Source organism: Triturus cristatus, chromosome 5_2, assembly GCF_964204655.1.
Source record: "Triturus cristatus chromosome 5_2, aTriCri1.1, whole genome shotgun sequence".
Lineage (NCBI taxonomy): Eukaryota > Metazoa > Chordata > Amphibia > Caudata > Salamandridae > Triturus > Triturus cristatus.
Genome location: NC_140588.1, coordinates 393,245,415 through 393,260,913, shown reverse-complemented (window position 1 = coordinate 393,260,913; position 15,499 = coordinate 393,245,415). Strand labels below are relative to the sequence as shown.

Genomic DNA, 15,499 nt, shown 5'->3' with positions numbered 1-15,499 from the left:
AATTTTAAATTGGTCATTTATGCACATGGCTTTTGGGCATACAACACATGTGTTCAACAAACCAATAGTTTGTGAAATATGTTGGAATAAATTTCACAAACATATTACCGGTTCTGACTATCTTTACATTGTTTGGATATGAAAATTGTCATTTGACAGCAACAAAAGGAATTGTGTGTTGCAACTGTACCTTTTCTTTCTTTGTGGAATATACTTTGGAGGATCACTGATACCATGTTAATGAATACAGTTTCAAAGATAAACAGATATGGTTCGGAGTAATGTATTGAATTTTTATTCATTTTGAGTGTTCTTGAAACCCTATCTTTTCTATGTTCACATGACAATATATCAAAAGGCTCTTTTCATTTAAAATGATCTGTTCTGTTTCTTATTGCTTGATTTGATTGTGCTTTGCATCATTTGGTTAAAAGGGGCACTTGAACTGTAGGCCATCAGCCACATCTTCTAGCATAAGATCTTTAAGCATACTCTTTGGAATTAGAATTTGTGGCGTTTTGTGACCTAACATGCCAGGTATTTGATGCACATTTGTAGTTCAACGTGTGAGTATATTATTGAAAGATTTTGAGCACTCACATAGCCTAGCTTCATCCGAGTATGTATGTTTTTTCACAGTGATCAACACCAAACCGTATATTGACTGATAAAAAGTTGTATATACTTCGGAGTGGTAAGCAGGTGGTATTTAAATATCTTTTAAAATCTTTCTTAAAGTTCCTTTTTTCGTACACTTGAATGAATAGTGAACTCTAAATTTCAGGGGTAAGACACTGAAGCATTTCGTCCCATTAAAAATAAACCCAAATTTTGTATGCGCACATAATCCCTGCTGGGTTGTAGCTGGTAGATTAGGATGAAGAGAAATGTTTTCATAAATTCACTGCTCCCTCTGCCATGTATGATATTGTGGCCAGCACAAACAGAAGTATATCTAAGAAAAGTCAATGCATTAAGCAAAGCTTTTGAGGTACTTGATCCCTTCTTCTTGTGTTTGAGGCTACAAAGAGCCCTTGCATTGATCCCTTTACAAACATCCTTATTTTGGAGGTCAGTACAGCATAGTCCTATGTAGAGTTGGCCATATAAACTATGACCAGTGTTGTGACAATCAGGAATGGAAGGACTATTTTTGAAATAGAGAGAAGCTAATACTTAAATCATAATTGACTTGTACCACTGAAATAAGTGTAGAGTGCATATATTACTTCATGTTCATGGATAATGACATGGTAAAGGGTACTAGGACTAGTTAGACTTTGGACGTTGACAGTGGCATGGAAGCTTGGTAAACATACGCTGCTGGTGTTGAGGCATGTTGATGCACTTTATTTTTCTGAAATAAGTGGCTGCCCTCCATTATTACAATCACAGAACACATCAAGCCTTTTTTTGTTTGATGGCATCAAACCTATGTGTCCCCAGTATATCTTTGTTCTTCCAATTTTTTTTTACTTACACACTTCCTATACCATGTTTTAATTGTGTTTAACTGAATGGTTTTCTCTAGCCACACTGGAGAAAACTTAAATAATAAGAGTGCATGGCTAGTGTTTTGTACCTTGTATTACAATTTTTCTTGAAAACAGGATTCATAGTTTGCTCATTGAACTTTCCTGTCCATAAATAAGAAAGATGTAAGTATTTTATCTGTAGTAATTGAGAGGCTCAATAAGATTCTAACAGTTAGAGCTATTTATTTGGCATGTTTATCCTCATACGGATCTTTTCCATCATAATTTGTTTACATTTTTGTCTTGTCACTTTGTCTGGCCATGCTTTTAATTTAGGGGCAAACATCACTTGGGCAGAAACAATATTTTTGCTTAAAAACAGGACTTTAGCAAGACCCAGATTTAGGACCATCCATCAAAATTCTTTAGTCTGTGATTGATGTAGACCTTAATCTGTATGCTTTCTTGAAAGAATATACTAACTTCTTTGCTATTAACTATCTGCAATGCCAGTTTCTGATGTGCATTTATTTCTACCTACTTCATTCACATGAAGTGATCCTTTACATTTGTCGAAGCACTCTATCGCTTAATTGTGCAGAAGAATTGGGATTGCTTGGGTTTAGCATGATCCTCGTTTGATGAATACATTGTGTTTTTGCAGTACCAGGGTGCGATTTTGCAGTACTTGTATGATTTGAACTGCATTTTGAATGAGCAGAGCTTTTTTCACAAAAATAATTTTGCTAGTATTTAGGTAACTTCTGAACTGCATTCAAAGAAATCATGGTATCGGATACCTCCAATGTAATCCCGTTTGTTGTTCTATGTTTGTTTCACTTCATCTCTTTTTTTTCCTCTGTCTTTTATTTTTCATCACTTATGTGTACCTTCTTCATGCCAGAGAAAATAAGATGTTCACAGAAAATGAAGTGCGGAACATAACGTTCCAAGTACTTTCTGGCTTGGCCTTTGTGCACAAGCATGGTAAGAATTACTAACACTTACTGTACTTAACACATTTGCCTTTGTTTTGTGTTACTTGTGAAATACTGGAATTCACTAACAGATATGCGCTTTAGTTGTTTTTCCAATTCTGTTAATTTGGTTAAATACTAATGGTAAAAACTAGTGTTTTTGATCATGCATTATGACTTTTGCCTGTTGACTGAAAACCTTGCACCAATTTGTTTGTAAGCATCAGTATACTAGAATCTAGATTTACATTTTTAATCGTGAACTATTTATTTACAGTGTTGCATGTTCACTGTCAGTGCTCCTGTGAACATGTGTTTTTGGACATCCAGTGTTAAAATATTACTGCTTATAACCTTTATTTTGTATGTAGTTTCCTTAAAACAATTAAACATTGCATAATGATGTGAAAAGCTGCGGATATGTTGTAATCAAACCAGCACACCACTTCCGTCCACAACAGAATTTTGAGCACCATGGTGAAACTAAATGTAATTGTTAATTGTGAACGGATGCAATGTAGGCCAGACTCTTATAGGCTGGCTATTGATTGCCAGGGTAACATAAACTTGCTTTTGATCCTAAAGTCATAACATAAGCCGACAAACGGAACTGGGAAGTTGTTTTGCAGACCTCTTTCATTCTCTGTTTCCATTAGCTGCATGGTAACACTGCCAATAAATATACGAACCATCTGTGTGGATATGGGAAATTTAGCCCTGACTAATTTCAGGCATGCTTTAAAGTTCTAATGTCAAAAGAAGCACATACTGAACTTTTTTGGGAAGTGTAAAGCTCTAACTGAAATATTTATTGTATATTGGCTTCTTCATATTGCTTACAAGAACCTTCATTCCCAGTTCCAGATTGGACCTGGAAATAATTCCATCAGTATGTCATCAGAGGAGCAGCCCAACACCACTGATAGTGATGATAATAAAACATATCATTTGTCACACACAAATTCCTAATAGGGGATTAACATCATGTATTATTTCTTAATGATCTAGTTCTCACTGGCACTGTTTATCCATTATTATTACCTACTGTTAGAAAAACCCCACTCCCACACCGGAAAGGGTGGTGGTAACGGGGTCTTTCCAGACACACACAGTGGTAGCTTGGCTCGAGTGGTCAGGGGTCAGGCACCGTGGTAAGCATACGCAATACCCACACAATAACCATGCGTGCATCCGTTCCAAAAACGACACTACACCTTAAAAATTATACTGAAAATATATCTCTTTATCTTCTTTTCTCTTAGTTGCTGATTAAATAAATAATAAGACAATCACAGTACACAAGGCTTTTTCTGTGGAAGGGTACGTCAAATAAATACTGTCTTAATGATTCAATACATAAGGTAGATCATAAATAATCAAGGCATAAATATAAGTGCATTACATTACAGGCAATTAAATATTATGAGGCAATAAATACTGTACGACAATAAATATTGTGAAACAATAAATACTGTGAGGCCATAAATAGGATAAATACAATAAATACAGTGCTCTCAATAAATAATAAAAGCCAACAGTGACACTTGTAAATCAGATCACATTTAAAATACTATGGGCTGATTTGACCCAATCCCAGCTTGTAAAGATTTGGTTGGCCTGAGGGGTATACTCCCTGGCTTGGACAAGGCTGAGGCCTAAACTGAGGTAGGTAAAGGGGGAATCTAGAGATCTGGCTCTCCCACACTACACAACCCCTCAGTATTAGTCTCAGCTCACCCCTGGCACAATCAAGCTGGTTCCAGCACCCTAGGTTAGTCTCACAGGGCTCCACAGGGCCTTAGGCGCCCTCTATTCCACTTACTGCCCTTTTTATGAAGCTCCGACGCCGCTGGAGTCGTGTCGACGCCGTGAGGCGGCTCCGGTTCGATGTCGGCGGCCTCGGCGCAATGTCAGTTCTTGACGACGTCGATAGGCGGCTCCGGTTCGATGTCGGCGGCCTCGGCTCGATGTCGATCTCCGATTCGATGACGTCGGGCAGTCTTGGTTCGATGACGACTTCGGGCAGCTCCGGTTCGATGTCGACGGCCTCGGCTCGATGTCGGCCTCCGGTTCGATGACGTCGGGCTGTCTTGGCTCGATGTCGACTTCCGTCGGCTCCGGAGTGCGACCTCCACTCCCGACCTCCGGCACGATTCTCTTCAGGTTCCGGCGACTCCGGAGTGCGATCTCCACTCCCGACCTCCGGCACGCTTCACCTTGGTCTCCGGCGACTCCGGAGGGCGGACTTCACTCCCCCGTCGACGCCGCTCACTTGACCTCAGGTGTCTTCCTCCTCGACCTCTGGTACTCTCCACGACCTCCGTCGGCGCCCTCTCTCGACCTCTGGCGGCTCCGGGTACGACGTCTGCTTTCCAGTCAGCGCCGCTTCTCCACCTCGGGCTCCAGGTCTCAGGCTTCTCGACGTCGGACTCCAGGGAAACCAATAAACAGGTCAGATTCTTGCTTTTCTTTACTTCTAAGGCCTGTTCCTGCTGTCCAGGTCCTTTCTTGCTTTCTCCCACACAGGGCTCCAGGCTGGGCTCAGTCAGTAGGGACTAGTATCAAGGGTGGGTTTATGGACCCCACTCCAGGCACAAGTTTCCACCCCTGCTGCCTCACTCCTTCCTCCTTCAGGTTTCTGCTCCTCTCTCTTCACCAGTCAGGTGCCAACTGTCAGCTCCAACTGTCAACTCTGGCTTAGCTTCCCAACATTCCAAACCGCCTCCAACTGTCACAGGGTTCCAGAATGTTGCAGAAGGTTCTAGTAGGTTCCAGTGGGTTCTGATGATGTCACAGGTGGCCACCATTTTGTGCCCCAGGCCCTCAGACAGAAGTTCCAGGGGTAGATAAAATGGCTCCCTGAATCCGCATCAATACTAAAAAGTCTGGTGGTTCCCAAAAAGGAAAAATACTAACAGGGTTTGAGGCAAAAGTGGGACAAAATAAATAATGATGAGGAGGGACCACCCAAAGGGCTGACAGGTCTAACACGCGTCCCCCCCAGCTGAAAGTGGGGAGAGCTACCCAACCCCTTGGGAGTTCTCATCACTAAGGCGGAAATACCTTGAGAGACCGTCTGCATTGGCGTGGTCCACTCCAGGCCGATGTTCCACCTGAAAGTCCATTCCCTGTAGGGAGATAGACCACCTCAACAACTTGGGATTCTCCCCCTTCATCTGCATCAGCCAACGAAGGGGTCTGTGGTCGGTCTGAACTAGGAAGTGCGTGCCAAACAGGTATGGCCGCAGCTTCTTCAGAGCCCATACCACTGCAAAGGCTTCACGCTCTATTGCACTCCACTTCTGTTCCCTGGGAAGTAGTCTCCGGGATAGGAAGACCACGGGTTGATCCAGACCCTCTTCATTGAGTTGCGATAACACTGCCCCAATGCCATGTTCCGATGCATCTGTCTGGACAATGAACTCCTTGGAAAAGTCTGGGGCCCTTAAGACCGGGGCCTCGCACATGGCTTGCTTCAGCTTCACAAAGGCCTGCTGACAAGCCTCCGTCCAGACTACCCGTCGAGGTTGTTTCTTGGACGTAAGCTCCGTGAGGGGGGCCACGATGGTACCGTGTCCCTTCACGAAGCGGCGGTAGTATCCGGTGAGGCCCAAAAATGCTCGGACCTCAGTCTGAGTCTTGGGGGGTTCCCAGGCCATGATGGCCTCGATCTTCGCCTGGAGGGGTTGCACCGCTCCCCTACCCACCAAGTGTCCAAGGTACACTACCGACCCCTGCCCGATCTGGCACTTGCTGGCCTTGATCGTCAATCCAGCTTGTCTCAGGGCCTGGAGAACAGCTTGCAGGTGACGCAAGTGATCCTCCCAGCTGTTACTGAAGACGGCTATGTCATCCAGATAAGCAGCAGAGAAACTCTCCATTCCGGTGAGGATCTGGTTTACCAGGCGCTGAAACGTGGCAGGTGCGTTCTTGAGCCCAAAGGGCATCACACAGAACTGGTAGTGGCCATTGGGCGTGGAGAAGGCTGACCTTTCCCTTGCTCCATCAGTCAAAGAGATCTGCCAGTACCCAGAAGTAAGGTCAAAGGTACTTAGATATTGGGCAGCTCCCAGCCGGTCAATCAATTCATCCGCCCTAGGGATCGGATGAGCATCAGTTTTGTTTACTGAATTCAGTCCCCGGTAGTCCACACAGAACCTCCGTTCCGGTTGGGCACCCGGTGGTGCAGCTTTTGGTACTAACACCACCGGACTGGACCAGGGGCTGCTAGAAGGTTCGATCACTCCTAGCTCCAGCATCTTAGTGACTTCACTGTTAATGCTGGCCTTCACCTTGTCGGACATCCGGTAGATCTTGGACTTCACAGGTGGGCTGTCTCCTGTGTCCACGTCATGGACGCACAGGTGAGTCCTACCCGGGACAAAGGAGAACAACGAAGAGTACTGTCCCAGGACCTGGCGGCAGTCCTCCTGCTGTTCCGGAGTTAGAGATGGGGAGAGAATCACTCCCTCCACCGACCCATCCTTCTCTTGAGACGCAAACAAATCGGGGAGAGGCTCGCTTTCCGCGTCCACTGCTCCGTCAGTCACCATCATCAAGACGACTTCGGGCCTCTCGTGGTGGGGTTTGAGGCGGTTGGCGTGCAGCACCCGTAGGGGCTGACGAGGGGTTTTAAGATCCACCAAGTAGGTAGCCTTACCCTTCTTCTCCAACACCTCAAAGGGTCCTGACCAGCGATCCTGGAGGGCGCTAAGCTCTCCTGGTTCGATCACCCACACCTTCTGGCCAGGCTCCAACTCCACCGGGTGAGCGTTGTGGTCATACCACGCCTTCATTACTGCTTGGCTGGCCTCCAAGTTGTCAGAAGCTTGCTTCCACAACTTAGCCATTTGGCTCTGGAAGGCCAGCATGTAGCTCACCACATCCTGGGGAAGCTTTCTGGGATTTCTTTCCCATCCGTCTCTCACCAGGTTGAGAGGTCCACGTACAGGGTGCCCATACAAAAGCTCGAAGGGGCTGAAGCCCACTCCCTTCTGTGGCACTTCCCTGTAAGAAAAGAGTAGACAGGGTAGGAGGACGTCCCATTTCCTCCGCAGGCTTTCAGGCAGACTTCTGATCATGCCTTTCAAGGTTTTGTTAAACCTCTCCACCAGACCATTGGTCTGGGGGTGGTAAGGAGTGGTGAACCGGTAGGTCACTCCACACTCCTTCCACATGGCCCGCATGTACGCTGACATGAAGTTGGTCCCCCTGTCGGACACAACTTCCTTGGGAAAACCCACTCGGGTAAAGATTCCCATCAGGGCCCTAGCCACAACAGGTGCTGTTATGGTCCTCAGAGGTATTGCCTCTGGGTACCGTGTGGCATGATCCACCAGAACCAGGATAAACCTGTGACCAGCTGTAGTAGGTGGATCTAACGGACCCACAATGTCGGTGCCCACCCTTTCAAAGGGGGTGCTAACGACAGGAAGTGGTTCCAGGGGAGCTTTCAGCTTCACCCCTGTTTTCCCACTGGCTTGGCAAGACACACATGTCCGGCAGTAGGTGTTGGACGACACTTTCATCTGAGGCCAATAAAAGTGTGGGACAAGACGGGCGAAGGTCTTGTCTTGCCCCAGGTGTCCTGCCAAGGGGATCTTGTGAGCCAACTCCAGAAGGAAGGCTCGATAACGCTGAGGGGCTACCAAGGCTCGTGACGATCCATGTAGGGGTGCCTTGGGTTCACTGTAGAGGAGGCCATCCTCCCAGTAAACACTGTAGTTCCCTTCAACGTTCCCTGCTGCCTGGGCTGCGGCCTGATGCCTCAGCCCCTCAAGGGTAGGGCACTCTCTCTGGCCCTGGCAGAATTCCTCCCTGGACGGGCCTCCCTCCACGTGCCACTCGGCCGGGATGGGTAGGTCCTCCAGTTCGGTGACATCCCCCACCGCAGACTCCTGGTCCACCACCTCCGGTGGCCTATCCGTCCTACGGGGGGTGGACGCCGAGGCAGGCTCCTCCTGTCCTCGGTTCTTCCCTTGACTGGCAGCTGGCTGGGCCTTTGTTCCAGGCTCCAGCCGAAACGAACTCCCTCTCCGGGTAGTCGCGGACCTTGTGCTCACACAGGCCCAGTCAGGTGTACCCAGCATCTCAGTATGAGTCCGGTATTCCACCTCCATCCAAGCATTGTGCTCCATGTCATTCCCCAGTAGACAATCGACTGGCACGGCAGGGCTTACGGCAACTCGAAGTGAACCTGCAACCCCCCCCCCATTCAAAGGGAACCTCGGCCACTGGATAGTGGCCTGTTCTGCCGTCAGCCATCGCGGCTGGGTGGAGTACATCGGGAATTACCTGCTCCGGAGACACCAGTTGGCTACGCACCATAGTCATACTGGCTCCTGTGTCTCTCAGAGCCTCCCCTCTTTGGCCGTTGATGGTGACCCACTGCCCATACTTTACGGTATTTGCAGGCACCTGGATCTTAGGAACCATCTCCCGTTCTCCCAGGGACACTAAAGTGACACCCGCCCACTCCCTTCCCTTAGTTAAGGGCATCTCCTCCCCGAGCACTGCACTAGCTACTCCGGGGGCCTTTCCTCCACTGGGAGGGGGTGGTCGTTTTGGGCACTTCGCATCTCCCTTATAGTGTCCAACGCCACCGCACTCGAAGCAATGGACAACCCTTGGCTGCTGACTCTGGCCAGGATTAGGGTTTCTGGGTGGGTTAGCCCTAGGGGTGAATCCTGTTCCCTTACCTTGGAAATTATTTTGGGGGCCTTTGGAGAACTCCTTTTTCTTTCCCCCCCCTTCTTTCTTCTGGGGGGCGCCCTGTCCGGCCTTTTGAGTATCCCCTCCAGTCCCCCTTGTGGACACCCGGGTACTAGCCCAAATGTCCGCCTCCTCAGCAAGCTTCCGGGGATTGGTCAGCTTGCTATCCACCAGGTGTTGACGCAGTTCAGGGAAACATTTTTCGAGCAGGTGTTCCTTCAGTACTAAATCAAACAACCCCTCGTAGTTCCTCACTTCACTGCCCTGAATCCAACCCTCTAGTGCCTTCTTTGCATAGTCCAGGAAGTCCACCCAATTCTGTGTGCCCAGTTTGTGACTACCCCGGAACTTCTGTCTGTACTTTTCGGGTGTTAGTCCAAACTTTCTTATGAGCGCCACTTTCATGGTGGGGTAGTGGGTCTGCTCATCCTCCTCGAGGGCCAATAATGTATCCCTACCAGCTGGAGGCATGTACTTGTACAATCCCCCTCCCCAGTACTTCTCTGGAACCCCATGGGCCCTTAACGAGACCTCATAGGCCTCTAGCCACTTGGCAATATCGTCGCCCACACCATAGCTAGCCACTATGTCCTTTGGCAGGTAGGGTTTGGGTTCCCTAGTGAACTCTCTTTCTTGGTCTTTGCTGCCACCATTAGGAACAGTGTGTGCCCCGACTCTTAGGATATGAAGATCTATCTCTTTCAGCCTTAGCTCATGAGCCATCCTCTGTTCCTCCTTCTCCTTCTCCAGCCTTGCTAAGTCCCATGTGACTCCCTCCGGTCTGTTAACTCCACTTCAGACAAGCCACCGCTAGAGGCACTGCTGCCCTTCCTGGAAAGTGTCCTGGGCCCCGCTAACAGGTTCCCCACCTCAGGTTGGTACAAACCAGCTCCCTCACTGTCGGGCTCTCTATCCCTGTCCTCCTCCTCAGCCTTGCTTTCACGTCGTGCCTCCCCCCAAGCCCTTAAGCTGGTTTGGAGTGCACCCTTCTTTGCTCCTGGGGGACAATACACCCCCTCCCGCTGACAAAACTCCCTGAGTTGGGCCACAGTATAGGTTTCCAGGTCTTCTAGCACAAACTCCATTTTGCCCACTCAGGTCAGAAGACAGGTTTTTACAGAAGCAATGCAGGGGGGCACCTTTAATAATACCTCCTCCCACCACCAGAGTAAATTTGGAAAAAACAAAAACTCACAATTAGGAAGGCCGCTTTGAGAAAACTCCAGGTGTAGGCCTATGGACTACCCACGGTTATTGTCGAGTATACGTAGGCACAGCTCAATCCCGCCGCTGAACACCAATTATGTTAGAAAAACCTAACTCCCACACCGGAAAGGGTGGTGGTAACGGGGTCTTTCCAGACACACACAGTGGTAGCTTGGCTCGAGTGGTCAGGGGTCAGGCACTGTGTTAAGCATACGCAATACCCACACAATAACCATGCCTGCATCCGTTCCAAAAACGACACTACACCTTAAAAATTATACTGAAAATATATCTCTTTATCTTCTTTTCTCTTAGTTGCTGATTAAATAAATAATAAGACAATCACAGTACACAAGGCTTTTTCTGTGGAAGGGTACGTCAAATAAATACTGTCTTAATGATTCAATACATAAGGTAGATCATAAATAATCAAGGCATAAATATAAGTGCATTACATTACAGGCAATTAAATATTATGAGGCAATAAATACTGTACGACAATAAATATTGTGAAACAATAAATACTGTGAGGCCATAAATAGGATAAATACAATAAATACAGTGCTCTCAATAAATAATAAAAGCCAACAGTGACACTTGTAAATCAGATCACATTTAAAATACTATGGGCTGATTTGACCCAATCCCAGCTTGTAAAGATTTGGTTGGCCTGAGGGGTATACTCCCTGGCTTGGACAAGGCTGAGGCCTAAACTGAGGTAGGTAAAGGGGGAATCTAGAGATCTGGCTCTCCCACACTACACAACCCCTCTGTATTAGTCTCAGCTCACCCCTGGCACAATCAAGCTGGTTCCAGCACCCTAGGTTAGTCTCACAGGGCTCCACAGGGCCTTAGGCGCCCTCTATTCCACTTACTGCCCTTTTTATGAAGCTCCGACGCCGCTGGAGTCGTGTCGACGCCGTGAGGCGGCTCCGGTTCGATGTCGGCGGCCTCGGCGCAATGTCAGTTCTTGACGACGTCGATAGGCGGCTCCGGTTCGATGTCGGCGGCCTCGGCTCGATGTCGATCTCCGATTCGATGACGTCGGGCAGTCTTGGCTCGATGACGACTTCGGGCAGCTCCGGTTCGATGTCGACGGCCTCGGCTCGATGTCGGCCTCCGGTTCGATGACGTCGGGCTGTCTTGGCTCGATGTCGACTTCCGTCGGCTCCGGAGTGCGACCTCCACTCCCGACCTCCGGCACGATTCTCTTCAGGTTCCGGCGACTCCGGAGTGCGATCTCCACTCCCGACCTCCGGCACGCTTCACCTTGGTCTCCGGCGACTCCGGAGGGCGGACTTCACTCCCCCGTCGACGCCGCTCACTTGACCTCAGGTGTCTTCCTCCTCGACCTCTGGTACTCTCCACGACCTCCGTCGGCGCCCTCTCTCGACCTCTGGCGGCTCCGGGTACGACGTCTGCTTTCCAGTCAGCGCTGCTTCTCCACCTCGGGCTCCAGGTCTCAGGCTTCTCGACGTCGGACTCCAGGGAAACCAATAAACAGGTCAGATTCTTGCTTTTCTTTACTTCTAAGGCCTGTTCCTGCTGTCCAGGTCCTTAAGATGGTTTTTCTTGCTTTCTCCCACACAGGGCTCCAGGCTGGGCTCAGTCAGTAGGGACTAGTATCAAGGGTGGGTTTATGGACCCCACTCCAGGCACAAGTTTCCACCCCTGCTGCCTCACTCCTTCCTCCTTCAGGTTTCTGCTCCTCTCTCTTCACCAGTCAGGTGCCAACTGTCAGCTCCAACTGTCAACTCTGGCTTAGCTTCCCAACATTCCAAACCGCCTCCAACTGTCACAGGGTTCCAGAATGTTGCAGAAGGTTCTAGTAGGTTCCAGTGGGTTCTGATGATGTCACAGGTGGCCACCATTTTGTGCTCCAGGCCCTCAGACAGAAGTTCCAGGGGTAGATAAAATGGCTCCCTGAATCCGCATCAATACTAAAAAGTCTGGTGGTTCCCAAAAAGGAAAAATACTAACAGGGTTTGAGGCAAAAGTGGGACAAAATAAATAATGATGAGGAGGGACCACCCAAAGGGCTGACAGGTCTAACACCTACAGTTTAGTCTTTCTTGATCAAATCACTATCATCTCGGTGCCTGCACCCATGAAGATTTTAGTTTGATGCTGGACCGTTGTGGATAAACACTCATTGCTTTAATAATCATATTTTATATAAAACATAAAATCAATCTAAGATATGTAAAATTACACAGCCCTTTTAGAAATATATTCATTATCAATTTATATAGAAGTTTCACATGTGTTCCAATTGATAAATAGAGGCTTTTATCAGATTGAGAAACAACACGTTGTCATCTTCTTAATAGGCCACTCGAGTTCCACTCTTGGAAAGTGCTTAAAAATGTGTGTCCTCCCGGCAGACTGTCTATGCTTTCTGCCCTCCTGTAAAGTTCATCCTCCGGACAATTTTTGTCAAGGACATGTGATTTAATCATAGTACTAGTAGGTCCTATATTAAGTGTCTGCTAGTAGTGTCCAGGAGCTGATTGGGTTGCATTCAGGTTCAAACCTAAGGCAGCCCATTGAGAGAATTCGCTAGAAGAACCAGAGAGAAGATGGAACACTGGCCTTTAAAAGGAAAGCAAAAGGTCTGCATTGGCAACCACAAGAGGCTGGATGCTGGCAACAGAAGCCGGCCATGCACATTGATTGTAGTAAGGCCAGTTTACATCTTTGCTAAGAAATGCAAGAATTAAGGTTCCTTTAAATTTGACAGCAGTTTTCTTTAGGTATGGGCATGCTGACAGTCCTTATGTTCGAATCCATGTAGCTTAGTGAGCAACAATTGGGCAAACTGTTCTTGTAGAACCAAAACAAACATTGTTGTTATTTTTGTTCAAGAACAGGATTACCAGACAGATGTTCCTTACAATCTCTGCATTCTTCACATGCATGTACTCCCCTATGTATGGCACATAGTTGAGTCAAGTTCACTTTTTCTACTAGTAGGTCATTGATTATGGTTATTTTACATTACTCTGTAGATATAAGACAATTAGGGGAGTCACAAAAAAGAGTAGTATCGGTTTATATATTTCAATTTGTGTGGACTGTTCTCAAACAAATTAATTTACATCAGAAGATTTAATTGACCTGCATTACATGGATTCTTATATATTGAAATGTTTTTACATTTTCATTGCATTTGTTTTTTTCCACAATTTCCACCAGATTAGCTTTAGACACTTTCTGTACTACATGTTAGATAGACATCTTTGATCATTGAAATGTGATTACATTTTCATGTTTTGATTTGATTAATTTCCATTCGTGCAGCCTGATGCATTTAGAAAATAAGGATTGAAGAAGTCCTCAGTTGTTTTCATTGTCACACATGGTGCACACTTGAGTAACTAAAGCGTAATATAGTGTGTTGCAAAAAGACGCAGAAGAACAAAGAGAGGAAGAATACTTTAGGATTAAGAAATATAAAGCGTAAAATAGTGTGTTGCAAACAGACGCCGAAGAACAGAGAGGAAGAACACATACTTGGACCTTGCTCCAGGGAGAAGCTAATACAAGAACGGAAGGGAAGCCTACGGGAGCTAAGCAATCGAAAGACTGTAAATGAGAGTGACAATGAAAACAACTTATAGTATGCTGTGGGTGGGTTGTAAGCCCACTGAATCATAAACAATATGTCTCGCAGCGCAGGGCATGCACTGTGTAGCTGATACCTAAGAAGGGCTTACCAGGTTTGCCAAGCGCAAGTATCAACGCCTATTAATTTAAGCAAATTTCATGACTCCTACGAAGGAACCCCATGATGTTTTTTTTTTTTAATCTAGAAATTCGCATCACGGACATTACGTTTCGTGGGGAGCTTATAAATTCGTGCCTGAACAAAATTAGATTTTTATGGAACGGAACGCCTTTGGTGCCGTGTGGGGCTCTCATCCATCATGCCATCATATAGACTGTGATTGATTCAGGACGCTCATGTCTTCTGCATGTCTTCGCTTGGGGAAGATTGCTGCAAATACACTAAATGGGGTCTCTGTTTTCCAACCAGCGAGTTCAGCTAGTGAGGTCAGATTTCTGCCTGCTGGGTCTAATGGCCTTGTGCATCTTTCTGGTGCTGTAAGTGCACCTAGTAATGAGATGCCTCCAATGGATACAATGTTTGCAATGAAACCACATGACAGACAGTTACTATACCACCATCATTGATTCTGATTCTATCTGAATTGGTGGGTGTCCGCTGTGAGTCTGTTTCAGGGAAACCTGTTTTTGATCTCCATAGCCTCAGGTGATGGTGGTTACAGATGCCTCACTCCTAGTTTGGGAAGCCCACATGGGGTACATGAATGTAAAAGCCCTGTGTTCTCAGAAAGCTAAAATAACGCATATATTCTTTTTACAATTGAAGGTGATCCCTCTAGTGCTGGACCCTTTTTTCTGTGCTGGAGGTAAGCAAGTTAAAGTACTGTTGGATAACATGACTACCACTTTTGCTTAAAGATGCTGTGTGGTGTGTTGATGCTCCATCGATACTGGGCTATAGATGGAGGAATTGGTCCTGCAGTAGCTCATCAAGAGTGATTTCAGAATGCAACGGTTGAGCAGGTGTCTTTTAATGAACCATGATTGGAAGCATAATCAGGAAATTATAGACATCCTTTGAGATGTGGGGTTTCCAGACCGGCAACAGAGTGTCATTCAGAAAATCTGAATCCTTAAAGGTCATGTGATCCTAATAGACCCCAATTGGTGTGTCGAGCATGGTATCTCAAAGTTTTTAATTTGAGCTCTGAGCTCCATGCCACTTTACTCATGGGCATAATCTGTTATTGTAACATAAGGGGCAGTTGCTACATCTGTCTTTTTCCAGCGGAGTCTTCTTGCCTGGAATTTGAGACTAGCCAGGCCATTGTATAGTCTACCTCTGGAGGTCATGGATGTTCTTTTGAGTGCTAAGCGCCAATTTACTGTGGCAGTATTCTGCAGTAATTGATTGGTGTTTAAGTCCTCATGCAGCGGCATCTCCATCGAACCTCTGAAGACTGTAGTGTTGCACATTCTAAAACTAGCATTGAACAACTTACAAAGATACAATGAAAGATAACCTTTGGCACATATTTACTGTTCTTGACAACATCCTTGTTC

General features: G+C 46.6%; 1 protein-coding gene across 6 annotated transcripts in view; it reads left to right on the top strand.

The window, feature by feature from the left end:
- Positions 1 to 15,499, top strand: part of MAK (male germ cell associated kinase) — a 553,788-nt gene that overhangs the window by 189,892 nt on the left and 348,397 nt on the right. For 4 of the 6 annotated variants that reach the window (XM_085607275.1, XM_085607270.1, XM_085607274.1 and 1 more), the window contains exon 5: positions 2,380 to 2,462. The exons of the other annotated variants lie outside the window; for them this stretch is intronic. In XM_085607275.1, coding sequence (XP_085463401.1) covers positions 2,380 to 2,462 — 83 coding nt within the window. The remainder of the gene's footprint in view (positions 1 to 2,379; positions 2,463 to 15,499) is intronic. 6 annotated transcript variants of the gene reach the window in all.